At 33.5% G+C, this 16027-nt stretch overlaps 2 protein-coding genes across 3 annotated transcripts; both read left to right on the forward strand.

Moving 5' to 3' along the window:
- The first annotated feature begins 7817 nt into the window (after nt 1-7817).
- Nucleotides 7818-8921, forward strand: LOC115968767. Its single transcript, XM_031088265.1, has one exon. It carries the CDS (start codon nt 7832-7834, stop codon nt 8546-8548), a length of 717 nt encoding a protein of 238 aa, XP_030944125.1. The 5' UTR covers nt 7818-7831; the 3' UTR covers nt 8549-8921.
- Nucleotides 8922-12198: 3277 nt separating this feature from the next.
- On the forward strand, nt 12199-13884 carry LOC115969354. 2 transcript variants are annotated; one of them, XR_004086945.1, is made up of 3 exons: nt 12199-13135; nt 13234-13340; nt 13702-13884. XR_004086945.1 is itself a non-coding variant. In XM_031088973.1 (2 exons), exon 1 carries the CDS (start codon nt 12379-12381, stop codon nt 13093-13095), a length of 717 nt encoding a protein of 238 aa, XP_030944833.1. In that variant the 5' UTR covers nt 12199-12378; the 3' UTR covers nt 13096-13135; nt 13234-13347. The 2 variants fall into 2 exon arrangements, 1 of the variants encoding a protein (XP_030944833.1); XM_031088973.1 differs by lacking the exon at nt 13702-13884 and having other exon boundaries at nt 13234-13347.
- The last annotated feature ends 2143 nt before the right edge of the window (nt 13885-16027 follow it).

Raw genomic sequence — 16027 nt, forward strand, 5'->3', positions numbered from 1 at the left:
AAAATTGATGTCTAAACAAATCAAGCTAAGGTTGACCAAAATGGACCATATTCTTAATTTCCTATCTCTATTTGTTCTATGTACAAGACTTATAGTCAATGCCTAGTATATAAAAGTTGAACATCTTATCTAAAGTCCATCCTCTGAAAGCTTGAGAAAAAATTCATTTAAATCAACACAATATATAAATTATAAAGGAATCAAAGAAAAATTATCAAAAATAATGAAAATTTAATCTATGCTTAAATTCTTATAAGGATGAACACAATAGCAATATCCTTTTTAAAATTAAAAAATAAAGATAAAAAAATCTATACTTATTTTGTACATATGATAAAGTCCTATCCCAAAGTTTTTTGAGACTCATGTTGATTAGTGATTAGAAGTTATAAAGGAATAATCATTGTAGGGTTAAGGGCCCAAATTATATATTGGGCCTTGGCTGAGAGCGTGAGTGGTCTGAGGAGGAACAAATGATAATGAAAGGTTCAGGCTCAGGATTTAATGAGCAAGATACAAATAGGAAGGTTGTTCGAGGAGGAATATCTCCTAGAATATGATAAGTACAGCTCAAATATGTATTCTAATGATCAGAGTGACCTTCCATGAAACTGCAGTGATAGGGACGTGTATCATGAACATATGAGAAGGAGGGGAAGCCAAAAATATCTAAGGGAAAGCTGCTACCACCGCATTGAATGCACTATAGCTACTTTTCTGACCGCATTTATGTGGAGAAGACTTCTGAACAGTACTGCCTTGGCTACCACAACTCACAGAAAGTCAAAGAGGGTGTCTGATAGGACAGGTACTTAGATAAGGGCTTAGATGACCAACAAGTGTAGGATCAAGATGGTTTAAAGGGAGTTATATAATGTAAGAGACCCTCCATGAGGAAGGGATCGGAAAAATAGAGAGAAAGAACACTGTAGCAATCAAAATTGTACTTGTACTCTGTTTAGTTGATTTATATGAACACTTGCCTCCTCGGACAAGAAGTTCATTCATATCAGTACTTCTTATTTGTGCATGATTGCCATTCAATTCCATATTAGCCGTTGTCCAATTCATTAGGGCCTCGTTTTTTGACCCACTCTCTACTAATTCATTGTTTTGGGCTTTTTGGACCTAAGTTCGTTCATCCTGGATTGAGCCACAAATTTGGTCCTTACAATCATCAATATAAAAATATATATATATATATATATATATATATATATATATATATATATATATTTATATAAATAGAGATCTCATGCGGGAGTGCGTAAGGTCTTGCCAAGTAACACTCTAATTTTACATTTAGCATTTTTTTTACCTCTTTCCTTAAGTTTTTTTTTTATTGTTATCCAAAAGTTTACATTAACTTATTTTACTGTTATCTCATTAGTTTCTCATTAATTACCTAATCTTACATCACGCATTTCTCTCTTTTTCATGTCTTTTAGCATACCCACCAATTTAATATTTTTAAAAAAAGCAAAAAAATAAAAATTAAGGACTAATAGTAATAACTAACCAGATAAGACCTTAAAGAAAGAGGGAGAGACATAAAAATGTTGTGGATTGTTAAATAAAATACATTATTTCACTATAAAAGTCTTGAGACTGACAAAACAATTGAAAGAGAGAGAAAGAGAAATTTGAGGGGACGTTGCCTCCGTCATATTGGCCTCCCATCACCATCAAGACGTCGAAACCCCTACGGGTATTTTTTTTTTCTTTTTAAATTAAGGGATTAAATATGATTTAGGTTTGGGTAATTTGGTTGGATAGTTTTTGTTTTGGGTATATAAGTAGAGAGAATATTTGGTATGCAATGTAAAGTCATATTCTATCATGGTTTTAAATCATCTATAAGACACGTGCATACACACTTGCCTATAACATGTTTTAATGTCACACTATCAATGAGTGGAAGACAATGAGAGAGTTTGACATGCTTTTATTTCATTATATTAAATATGTGAACATAACACAAATTATTTGATTTTCATGGTCCTGTTACTTTTTTGCATTTATTTTTTGTTTCATGATTTAAAAAAAAAAAAAAAATCTTACCTTAAGAAGGCTATAAATAAGTAGTGAAACAACAGTTATAAATTGCACACACATAACCATTATAATTATTCAGTTCAAGGAATGAGTAAAATTTTTTTTTTGAGAAATATTGTAGAATAAAAGTTGTTACAAAATGTCTCTCTTAGAGACCTCATGCAAGAGTGCATGAGGTCCTATCAAGTGGCACTCTAATTTTGCATTTAGCTTTTTCTTACCTCTTTCATTAAGTTATTTTATTTTATTTATTTATTTATTTTTTATTGTTACTCAAAAGTTCACATTATCTTATTTTACTATTATTTCATTAATATCTCATTAATTGCCTAAACTTACACCACACCTTTCACTATTCTTCATGTCTTTTAGCATACCCACTATTTTAGTATTTAAAAAGAAAAAAAGAAAAAAAAGTAAGGGCTAATAGCAATAACTAACGAGATAAGACTCTAGAGAGAGATAGAGAGACACAAAAATATTGTGCATTGTTAAATAAAAGACACTATTTCACTATATATTACCAAAATAAAAGACCCGAGACTAACAAAACATTTGAGAGAGAGAGAGAGAGAGAGAGAGAGAGAAATCTAAGGGGTCACCACCTCCGTTATACTGACCTCCCACCACCATCAAGACAACGAAACCCCTACGGGTAATCCTTTTTTCTTTTTAAATTAGGGGATTAAATATGATTTAGGTTAGGTAATTTGGTTAGTTAGTTTTTGTTTTTGGTATATAAGTAGAGAGAATATTTGGTGCGCAATGTAAAGTTATATTTTTCCATGGTTTAATTTTAAATCATCTATAAAACACATGCATACACACTTGCCCACACCATGTCTTAATGTCGCACTATCGATGAGTGGAAGATAGTTAGAGAGTTGGGTATACTTTTTATTTCATAGTATGAAATATGTGAACACAACACAAATTAGTTTATTTCATGGTCCTGTTATTCTTTTGCATTTATTTTTGGTTTCATGATTTAAAAAAAAAAAAATCTTACTTTAAGAAGGCTACAAACCAATTTTCAATATGTAGTGAAGTTACTAAACCAATTTTCAACATCTCAAAATGTATATGTTTCTTTACTCTAATTTAGTTTACTTTTTCTTTATAATTTATGTATAACATTATTCAAAACTGTTTTACATGAAATATCACAAAATTGTCCGTGCATCGCACCGGCAATTTACTAGTTGACTATAAGTTATTGTCCATCCATGGAAAAATTCTCTTTTAAGATAGTCTCATGAGACCTTACTTATAATATGTGTGGTGAGTTTTAGATATTGTGAGAGAGAAATCTAGTGAGATTGTCTCATGAAATAATTTTTTGTATTTGCATTTTGGTCCATTTTGTCCACTTTGGTCCTATTTCATCAACTCTGGTCTTATTCGATCTTATTCAGTCTATTTTGGTCTTATTTGGTCCACTTCGATCTATTTTGGTCATATTAGATCCACTTTGGTTATATTCGGTCCACTTCGGTCCTATCCAGTCCATTTTGTCCACTTTGGTTTGGTTCAGTCCAATTTGGTCTTATTCGGTCTACATTGATCTTATTCGGGCCATTTTGCCCACTTCGGTCATATTGGTCCATTTGGTACACGTTGGTCCTAATCAGTCCACTTTGGTTCTATTTGGTTCTATTCAGTTCCCATTGGTCTTATTTAGTCCATTCTGTCCACTTCGGTCATATTCGGTCCATTCTGTCCACCTTGGTTCTATTCAGTCCATTTCGGTCATATTCGGTTTTTTGCTTGACATCTAATTAAATAATAGAGCCTAGCTACAATGCTACATAGATATCAATTTCACCCTTGAAGTAAAAAATATTCATATACAAGAAGCGTGAGAGAGTCTATAGAAACCCACTTGAGATGAGACCTTCATTAAAATTGAGCACACAATTTATACTAATATTTATATATACACCATATACAATAATTATAAAAACAATCAATATATATATATATATATATATATATATATATATATATAAAAGCAGAGACATCATGCGAGAGTGCATGAGGTCCTACTAAGTGGCACTTTAATTTTGCATTTAGTTTTTTTTTACCTCTTTCGTTAATTTTTTTTTTTTTTTTTTTTTTTTTTTTTTTTCCAAAAGTTCACATTAACTTATTTTACTATTATCTCATTAATTGCTTAAGCTTATACCATACCTTTCACTATTCTTCATCTTTTTTAGCATACCCATTGTTTTAGTATTTTTTTTTTTTTTAAAAAGTAAGGTCTAATATCAATAACTAACGAGATAAGGCTCTAGGGTGAAGTTTGGGTCCAGTCAATATATATATATATATATATATATATATAAAAGCAGAGACCTCATGCGAGAGTGCATGAGGTCCTGCCAAGTGGCATTCTAATTTTGCATTTAGCTTTTTTTTACCTCTTTCATTAAGTTTTTTTTACTGTTACCAAAAAGTTCATATTAACTTATTTTACTATTATCTCATTAATTGCCTAAGCTTTTGCCATACCTTTCAATAATCTTCATCTCTTTTAGCATACCCATTGTTTAAGTATTTAAAAAAGAAGAAGAAGAAGAAGAAGTAAGGACTAATAGTTACAACTAACGAGATAAGGCTCTAGGGTAAAGTTTGGGTCCAATGTCCAGTTGCACTAGACTCATTGCGATAATAACATGTGTCCACTTTTCAACACATGTCACCATCTTAATGGGTCCAATGCATGTAGTGTCCAGTCGCACTAGACCCGTTACGATTATAACATGTGTCCACTTTTGAACACATGTCACCATTTTAACAGGTCCAGTGCACTATATGCACTGGACCTAAGCCTCACCCAAGGCTCTAGAAAGAAATAGAGAGGCACAAAAATATTATGGATTGTTAAATAAAACACACTATTTCACTATACATTACCAAAATAAAAGACCTAAGACTAACAAAACATTTTATTAGAGAGAAAGAGGAATTTGAGAGGTCACCACTTCCGTTATACTAACCTCCCACTACCATCAAAACACTGAAACTCCTACATGTAATTTTTTTTCTTTTTAAATTAGAGACTTAAATATGACTTAGGTTTAGGTAATTTGGTTAGTTAGTTTTTGTTTTGGGTATATAAATAGATAGAATATTTGGTGCGCAATGTAAAGTCATATTCTACCATGGTTTAATTTTAAATCATCTATTAGACATATGCATACACACTTGCTCGCACCATGTCTTAATGTCGCACTATTGATGAGTGGAAGATAGTCAGAGAGTTGGGCATACTTTTATTTCATATTATGACATATGTGAACACAACATAAATTAGTTGATTTTCATGGTCTTGTTATTCTTTTACATTTATTTTTGGTTTCATGATTTAAAAAAAAAAAATTTACCTTAAGAAGGCTACAAATATGTAATGAAGCTACTAAACTAATTTTTAGTATCTTAAAATATATATGTTTTTTTATGCTAATTTAGTTTACTTTTTCTTTATATTATATGTAGTTACGCAGAACATTATCTAAAACTGTTTTATATAAAATACCACAAAATTGTCCATGCATCACACGGGCAACTTACTAGTTGCACTTAGTGTTGGATCTCAATTCAAGTGCAGTAACACTAATTAAGAGTCTGAATGAGAATTAATATGAGAAAAGAGAAATTGTGGGAGCTTTAAATTTTTAATCCGTAAATGATGGAACTAGAAGGTAGAATGAGTAAGGATATCATATAAAGCACAACTGACCTAAAAAAGAAAAAAGAAAAAAGAAAAAAGAACTGAGAATCACATTCATTTCTCCTTTTATATTTCAAGTACAGTGCTTCCTAGTTTCAACAACTGGATATGGAAAATTTAAAACTAAAAACCACTTCCCTGTTATGGAATATTCCAGATGTTTCTTTGTACGAAAAGACAACAAAAGCCAAAAGGCAAAAGACAAAGAGGGTACTACCTTGGTATTATTGGTGACCAGAAATCCTGAATGATTTGGTTAATTGATTCTTAGTACCATTGAGTTTTTTTTTTTACGGATGAGTATATATTCTTTGAGTGGTGTTTACTAACACACCTTACTTTACACACTCGGTTTGAGTGTGTGTGAATATATATAGCACTCAAGATATCTACTTACACACCCTATTATACACACTCGGTTTGAGTGTGTGTGAATACATATAGCACACTCAAGGTGTTTACTTACACACCCTGTTATACACACTTGGTCTGAGAGTGTGTCAATATATATAACACACTCGGTTTGAGTGTATGTGTGAATATGTATAACAGGGTATGTGAACTAGTTTTTATCTATTTTCTTTTACTATTTGACTTCCTCAACAAATTAAGCAGTCATTCATCACCAATGGCAATGCCACACCTCAACTTCTTCAACCAAAGATGCTCTATAGTCTATTCATGAAACTGCTTTGTTACTTTTTATTTTTTCTGTTATTAACTGCTTTGCCACTTTAGAAGGTGGAAGAAATGCTGGCTTACTCACAAACAAAGGGCTCTGTCATTTTGGGTCCTACCCAAGTGAATAAAAAGAAAAAGGAGAAGAAAAAAGAAGTCAATATGGAATTAGTTTGAACCATTATAAAAGTAATTATATATATTCTCTCTGTTGTATACTTGGATTAATTGATGACGGTAGATTTTCTAATGAGTTTAAAAGGCTTTAATCTAGAAATCATAATCCAATTTTTATAATAAATCAAAATATATTAGTGGAGAATCAGTTCCCCATGTAATATGGATCATAGGCACCCTAGTTGAAGTCACAAATGGATAACATTTTCAACTAAGCTCAGCATTTCTATCATCAGACCATTTGGAAATAATTGTAAGACAAAGAATTTGTTCCTCTATAGAATGTGGGAGTTATTCTTCATCATCCTTAGCTTCAATGTGATGATTACAATAAGAAAAGTCTAGGGTCCATGCATTAGTTCCTTGTTCGTTAAATCATTCCAAGCCGCAATTTTGATGATTTTGTTATTCAAATTATTTTCTCTTTGTCAACAATCCTTCAATTAAAAGTTCACATCTTAAAAGTTCATTCTCATCAGCATTCAAATCCTATGAGAGTACCTAAATAGTTGTGCAAGTCTCAAACCAACTTTTTAGATGCCTACATTCTCTTTAAAATAATCCTCAGATTTTCTAGTAAGTGAATGATTCTCATTCTTATAGGATAATCTTCCCTAATCCCCTGACCATTTAAATAACATATGCCCCTCATATCCATAGATTAATCCCCCTGCACAATTCCCCATTTTAGAAAGGTTCCCTAATCTAGTTAAGTAATTAGACGTCAAAGTATACACAAACTAAATGTTCTTCTGCATGCTTTCTTCCACACCTCAAATTAAGAACTTTTATTTTTATTTTTTTAAAATCTTTAAGAGCATCGGCATGAAAAGAGAGTCTTAACCATTTGTTCTATTCATGGTGCATATATATTTTACTCGTTTAAAGTTAGTAGCTTAGGAAAGAAACCATGTAAAGTTGAAATTCGTATATATTCTTAAGTGGGACATGACCTAAATATTATTCTTCTTGTCCGTCCTTTCACTACTTGAAATGGTGATTCTCATGCACTCTACCACCAACAGCAAGTATAATTCCCTACAATTGCTTCAGCCACAAGCCATTCCATAACCCTAGTTGGTCATTTAACTAAACCCCTTTTCACCATACTTAAACTAAACCACAACACATGGCCTATATAAATATGACCTCCAAGGTTCTTTAGCATAAACCAAAAAAAAAAAAGCCATGAAATACAATGAAATTTCCCACTTCAGCCACCTCCAACACACACTCAAATTTGAGTACACAGAATTTCCATTCAAGTGTGATGGTTGCAAAGAAGTAGGCATTGGCTCACGCTATAGATGTGCCACATGTGACTTTGACCTCCACATGCATTGTGCACTCCCTTCCTCTTCAATCACCCATCCTTTCTACACAAAATGTTCCTTCCAGTTCCTCTCACGCCCTCCTGGTGACACGCCACGCTTTTGCAATGCTTGCGAAAAGGATGTCACAGGGTTCGTGTACCATTGCAAGTCATGCGGGTTTGATCTCCACCCATGTTGTGCTAAGCTCCCTATGATGCTTGATGATGGGGATGTCAAGCTGTATTTGTACAGGAAAGTGAGTGCAGCTTGCCACAAGTGTGGAAGAAAAGGAAGAAGCTGGAGTTATAGGTCTACATGCAAGAAATACAATTTGCATGTGGCTTGTGTGAGGGAGATGCTTATGGAAAGTTGGCATGATATATATGTTGGAAGAGGAAAAGGTAGGAGATTGGAAACAAGAATTCCTAGCCTTAAAAATACACTTCACACCCACCACAAAAAGAGCAAGGGTAAAGTGCAAAAGTGTTGTGAGATAGCTGGATTGGCTGTGCAATTTATCATATCAGCTCTGCTAGGAGATCCCACCACTCTGATTGCTGGAGTTATAGGGTCCTTGATGTCACGAGCTTGATGATTGACGTGTGGTTGAATCGATATATGGGATTTTGCGGTTTCAGTGATTTTCTGTGCTTGTGTTTGTATGGGATGTTGGATGCTGATCAATCTGGGTAGTGGATTAAGGTCCAGAGGACCATGACCATGACCATGAGTCTATAAGGTAAATAAGTGGCAATGATATCCAATGTTCTCCAAACGACTTCCTTTTTCTTTCTTCACTTGTAATTCTCTGTTTTGATTGATGGTTTTCAGACTTTAGCTTCGTAATATGTAAGTGGTCATCAAATTGGAGAAAAATCCGACTGAGAAGATCTTACTTTGTGGCACAACTCAATTCTACTGGAAGAAAAATTGGGTTTCAAACTCCCCTTTCTCACTTAATATAAGGGGGGAAAAAAACAGGGACTAATCCTAGTGTCACATATTCAATTTTAGTCTAATAAATATCTTAATAGTTTAATTTATATATTTAATAAGTTTAGGGACACACCTAATTTCATAGCCAACTAATATGTCAAGTTCTAATTGGTGTATAATAAGATAAGTGTGAAGAGTAAATCTATGTGAAAGTACAATTACTCACATCAAAAGTTAACACCTTCATAGGATGCGAAATTGAGTATATTCAGAATCGTTGTTAGTTATATTTGAGAATCACATAAGATGGCTTACCCCCCTAAAATTTAAGGTTTGTCAAAGTGGAAAAGGTATTGCTTGACTGTAAAAAAGAAACAAAGCATCATATATTTTGAGTGTGTATAGCGAGCCTCTCTCGGCATGTGAACCACACATGCCATTGAGAAATGTTGTGAGAGATTTGTCGGGTATGCCCAAAACACATATTATACCATCTCGTAAAATAAAGTTACCGCTCACCATGGTTAGGTAACTGGTAGTGAAGTTTTGGAGGAGGAATAATTACACAGTAGCCTATTTTCGTACTATTATAGTTTTCTTGTACTACTCTGTCTTTTACAAAGTAAAATTCCCATTATAAGGGCTTTACAGAGGGAGTGTGCGTAATGCAAAAGATTATCAATTTTGATGTGAGAATATTGTTTTCCTTCATTACAACCTCTTCCAACATATAATTGATTGAGATGAAAACAAAAAGTGATTTGTTCTAAACAAGAGGCTGGCTTTAAAAGAGTAAGACATACAATTTTTTTTTTTCTTTTGCTTAGGACCAAAAAATTTGGAATAAGCTAGCGTATACTCAACACAGGAAAAATTCTGGGGTATGCAATTTGCAACGTTAATTTTCAATGGGCATACGTAACTTTCAATTTTCAGATAGAATTAGATGCTGAACTAGTGGTAGTTCATGTTTAGCAATCAACACTTGGTTAATAATATTGTTAAGAAGGAAGAAGAAAGGCCTGTACAAATGGCACCATGTTATTTTAAAGACTTCACGCCATCCTCATGTGCCACTTATTCCAGTTTGTTGATAACATGGTTATCGAATCCACCCAGAACAATCAAGTTCTAGCTTAATCATGGTCCAAGCCCATCAAACTTCATGGGGGATAATGTGGAATTTGTGGTTTGAAAACCCATTAAGGAGTTTAAGGAAGTACCATACGTGTGAGTTTGGCACATTTCATTCTGGAAAATTATTAGATAGTCTTAAAATATAACGAAGTGGTACTCACAATCGGTTTGTGATTTAGAAGACAATATTGTGGTTTGTGGTTTAGAAGGCAAAATTGTGGTTTGGACACCCATTTTACATGAACAGTAGATTTCCACGCTAATTTAATTAATTGGACTATGTGAGAGGAATTGTGGTTTGTAATTTATTATAAACTTGGTTTAAAACATACCCCAATCTACAATTCCAAAAGGGCCTAACATTTGTAGTTGTAGACTAGGGTTATAAACAGCGGACGCTAGACATACACAACCGATGTGGGATAAACATCCCTATTTTTTTTTTAGTAAACAGTAATACTTAGGATTTATAATGCATTATAGAACCAGAGTCAACTACAAAATGGTCTAATCTTTGTAGTTGTAGACTGAGATTATAAATAGCGGATACTAGACATACACAACCAATGTGAGATGAACATCCTTTTTTTTGTTTGAGTAAACAGTAATACTTATTAGAACCCACACGAAAATAGTAATACTAGTGTTTTAAATTAGACTTATAATACATTACATAATCAAATTATAACTATAAAATAGTCTAATATTTTTAGTTATAAGGTTAGACTATTTTGTAGTTGTACTCTGGTTATAACTACAAAGGTTAGACTATTTTATAGTTATGCTCTGGTTATGTAATGTATTATGAGCCCGGTTACACTAGTATTGCTATTTTCGTATGTGTTTTAGTAAGTATTACTCTTTACTAAAAAAAAAAATATAGGGACGTTTAACCAACATTGTCTGTGTGTGTCTAGTGTTGGGTTAAATTGAAGGCTAAATCTTGGGCGTGTTTTTATAATTTTTTTCTTAGACCAAAATACATTTATTGTATAAAGTTGAAAACTTTTAACTTTGTACCTTAAAAATCTTGGGCATGTTTATTAAAATGAACTTCATGAGATCATGTGCACATAAAAATAGATTGGGCCAAATGGATTGTTATTTTAGAATGGCGAATGGCGCAGCTCATATTTTGGCCAAATGGTCTTTAAAGAACAATGTATATAGCTCTTTTGATTTGGCATGTAGCCCTCCTTGTTTTATATCTGTAGTCATAGAGGAATTTCTCAACCTCTTTTTTGTAATTTCCTGGCTTGTTAATAAAATCTTTCTTACTCCCTAAAAAAAAGTTATTTTAGGAGAAGAGGACAATTTTTAGTAACAGTAAGAAACATGACACCATGATCCATGTTTTTCCTTGGATAAAAATGTTCCTCACATGATTTGGAATAGATGATAATTGTAGAAAATATATGTGAAATAGATTAGATTAAGTCCAAGTCTACACTAGATCCACTATCTTAAGATATTAATATTATTGTAGATGGACAATGCACCCACATTCAAAGTATTTAAAAACCAGACTGAACAGAGAATCGGGCACCAATATGATCCTGTACAAACCCCTAAAATATGCCAAAATTGGGAACTGGGAGCAAAAGTAGTTTTTTGACTGTGTCGGTTTTTAAAAACTATGCCCACACCAACACTGACAACAATAACTTAAAATTAAAAACTTTGCCCACACCAACACTGACAACAGTAACTTAAAAGCTTTCTTCTTCTTGTTTTTCTTTTGTTGTTGTTGTTGTTTGATTAACAACTTCAAAGCTTTCTTAGAAATTGGGTTTTCTGCCATTTTAGAGAGGAGAAGGTGTGAATCATGTTAAGGTCCAGCTATTGTCATGATTGAAAAGATCTAAAGCATCTGAATGTATTATCTTCTTTTTTATGCAAGAAATACAAATTATAGAAAATATCTTCCATCTCTCTCTCTCTTTCTCTCTTAATATTCTTGGAATTCAGTTAGCCAAAACTCTCAAAATTCTTTCTGTTCACTTTTGGATCACGGTAGCATTTCGCAGCTAAATTAGAATTAGATGCTAAACTAGTGGTCGTGCTTGCTTGTTTAGCAATCAAAGCATGGTTAATAATGCATGACAAGGTAAAGTGGCAAACGATTCGTTTCTCCACAGGTCTCTCTCAACAGAACAGACCAAACTTTGACCTTACCATATTAGCTCAACAAGTGAGAACACACTGGTGCCGTTTCTGTCAAAGCACAACAAGTCACCTACTGCGGCTATAAACCCCCAATACCTGTAAATTGTTCATTCTGTATTGCAATACAATAATTTTCTCTCCCATATTTTCTCTCTGTTTCTTCAAATAAAGACCATAAAAATCATGGAATACAATGAAATTGCCCACTTCAGCCACCCACAACACACACTAAAATTTGAGCACACGGAATTTCCATTCAAGTGTGATGGGTGCAAGGAGATAGGCATAGGCTCACGCTACAGATGTGCCATATGTGACTTCGACCTCCACACACACTGTGCACTCCCTTCCCCTGCTATCTCTCATCCTTTCTACCCAAAATGTTCCTTCCAGTTCCTTCCACGCCCGCCCGGCAACACTCCACGCCTTTGCAACGCATGCGAAAAGGATGTCACGGGGTTCGTGTACCATTGCAACTCGTGCGGGTTTGATCTCCATCCATGTTGTGCTAAGCTTCCTATGATGATTAATGACAGGGAAGTCAAGCTCTATTTGTATAGGAAAGTGGATGCACCTTGTCACAAGTGTGGAAGAAAAGGAAGAAGCTGGAGTTATAGGTCTACATGCAAGAAATACAATTTGCATGTGGCTTGTGTGAGAGAGATGGTAATGGAAAGTTGGTATGATATATTTGTTGGAAGAGGAAAAGGTAGGAGATTGGAAACAAGAATTCCTAGCCTTAAAAATACTCTTCAAACCCACCACCATAAGAGGAAGGGTAAGGTGGAAAAGTGTTGTGAGATAGCTGGATTGGTTGTGCAGTTTGTTATATCAGCCGTGCTCGGTGATCCAACCCCTTTGATTGCTGGAGTTATAGGGTCCTTGATGTCACGAACATGATCATTGATTAGTGGCATGTGTGGATGTTTCATGTACAAAGGTAAATAAGTTGCAATATATATGATGAATTGATATCCAATGTTCTCAAAACACTTTTTTTTCCACCTGTAATTCTCTGTTTATATTGGTGATTTTCAGGCTTAAGCTGTGTAATATGAAAAGTAGTCATCAAATTAGAGCAAAATCCAACTGAGAAGAACCACAGACTTGGTGGCACAACCCAATTCTATCTGAAGATAAATTAGGTTTCAATCTCCTCTTTCTCACTCTTTAAAAAAAAAAAATGGTATTTTACTTTATTTTATTTAGTTTAGAAATCCTAATAACCTAAACCTTAACCCAAACCCAAACTCACCCTTGGGCTCGAACAAACAAACGCGAGCTCATAGATTCCCCCAAGCTCTCATGGCAAAAGATTATCAATTTTGACGTGAGTTCGAATATTATTTTCCTTCATTAAAACTTTTTCTAACATTTAATTGATTATGACGAAAACAATAAAGTAATTTGTGTTAAAGGAGAGGTTTGCTTTAAGAGTAAGAAATTCCATTCCAAATTACACTTTGGCTCAATAATCGTACGAATATTTCTTTTTCTTTTTATTAGGACAAATATAAATGGAACAAGGCGTAAACAACATGGGTTGGCACTTGGCAGAATTTAATTCTGTGCGTAGGTGTGCAAATTTGCAATGAAATTCTGATCTTGTTGAAGTTCAAGCAACGCTAATTGTCAATTGGCTGGTATACGTAAATTGCAATTTGTAGGTAGAATTAGATGCTAAAGCAGTGGTCGTGCATGTTTAGGAATCAACACCTTGTTAATAATTTTTTTTCTCTTATCATTGTTGTCTTGTTGATGATTTCGATAGATACCTCATGACGCAGCTATATATATATATATATATATATATGCCATTGTGGGCCAACTCATTATTTCTATGATGATGCAAATAAGGTGGCTGGTAATCTTGCAAGTATAGGAAGACAACATGAACTGGAGTTTGTAATTCATGAAAACCTCCCAGCTGTTACTTTAGTTTCCAATTTTAGAGCTGGATTACATGGGTAAGCATGAACCTCTTTTAATTGAAAAATGAAAAATGCTAGTACTACAAATTATTTTATAAACTATCGATATTATAAGTAGTTATTTGTAAATGAAAAAATAATGTTAGTAATAGACTGAAAATCAATAATAATTGGCCACACTAGTAATTTATAGAAATATTATAAATATTTTATAACTGTAGCATTATTTATTTAATTTCTTTCACTTTGGTCATCAAAAAAGTTATTTATTTATTTATTTTTTTTGGGCAACGTGGCGATTTCCTAAACTCCAACAACTCTCTTAGAGTATGACTAAGAAGGGTGGGCAGAGAACCTAAAGGAAAACAAAGGCCCAAATACCCAAAAAGAAGAAGAAGATAAAATGGGAACTAAGCCCAATCACAAAAGGGGCTTATGTCCATACACTTCGCCTCTTATTTTAGTGGGCTTAAAGCCCAATAAATAATCAAAAGCCCAATTCAGGATAAATGACCTACAGATCTAAGTAGGCTGAATGACCGACAAACAACCCAAAGTTCATGACCCACAACCTACCATTAGGTCGGGTTAAATCACCCGCAAATTTAATATATTGGGGTAAAAAATATCCACAAATAAGTCGGACTTTATGATATGCAATCCATATCGAAGATGGGCTAAAGGACCTGAATATTTAATTATTTGGGTTGGAAGATCTATTATTTACTTGGGCTAAATGATCCATATATTTTACCATGTTAGAATGTCCATATTTTGTTTAGTTCCCTAAAAGTCATGGGCCTTTTTTGCGGTTTGGAATTTGGAGTCTAAACAAGTGGTCCTAATTTACAAAAAAATGGGCCACCATAAGAAAAATCAAAGCCCACGATAAATTTAATAAATAAAAAACCCAAATAAACTGGCCAAGCCTAAAGTTGCAAAAAAACCTACTCACTTCACTAGCCCAATGGGCTATTAAGCACTTATAATACGGTCCAGGCCACTTCCTTTTTCTAAAGGCCAACTCACAATATTCTCCAAAGTCCAAAGTCCAAACTAGAGGAAAGGGAAGCATGGAAAGCATCTTCTGGAAATCCATATGAGCCACGCAAAAACCTCAAAATTTCTTAACCGTGTGCTATTTACATAAAACTTGTAAATCCCAATATTATAAATTTCATTAGTTGGATAAAATGATGGTATTGTAAAGGCACATTTGTATTAAAAAATGTCATATAAATATAGAGATTTTTTTGCATATTACATTTTTTTAACGAGAGGAGTAGATGGAAGCCTTATAGGTGTATGCCTCAAGTCCACCTTAAAAGTAGTAATTTCTCTCAACGTAGCTTAGACACTTGTAATAAAGCTAACATCTAACCCTTTCCTTAGCAATGTGGGACAACATCTAAAAAATCCCAACTTTAAATCTCATTGAAATTTTAAATTTTCACCTGAAGTGTACATTTGGCTCCAGCTTAAAAAGCCAGTTTATTTTACCATTCAGTTTATTTTTTCTACTATTTATGAACCCCACTGGACTTTTTGGTATTATTCATAGATCACACTGTACTATTTCAGCTAACTTTTACCTTTATTTATAATAATTTCAGTAAAAAAAAGTTTTCAGTTTCAGCAAAATAAACGAATTCCAAACAGATTCCAAGTTTGCCAAACTTGGAATTTGTAAATAGTGAATTTTAAATCCTCACTTTACCCTGACTACAATGACACACCCAAACACATGGTAAAAGGTTATCAAATCCATCCAAAACAAGCAAGTTCTAGCTTAATCATAGTCAAGCGCATCTCACTTCATGGGTATAATATGGAATTTGTGGTTTAGAAGGTAAGATTGTGGTTTGAAAACCCATTGAGGAGTTTAGGCCTTTAAGGAAGTG

The sequence above is a fragment of the Quercus lobata genome, chromosome 11 (assembly GCF_001633185.2).
Source record: "Quercus lobata isolate SW786 chromosome 11, ValleyOak3.0 Primary Assembly, whole genome shotgun sequence".
Classification (NCBI taxonomy): domain Eukaryota; kingdom Viridiplantae; phylum Streptophyta; class Magnoliopsida; order Fagales; family Fagaceae; genus Quercus; species Quercus lobata.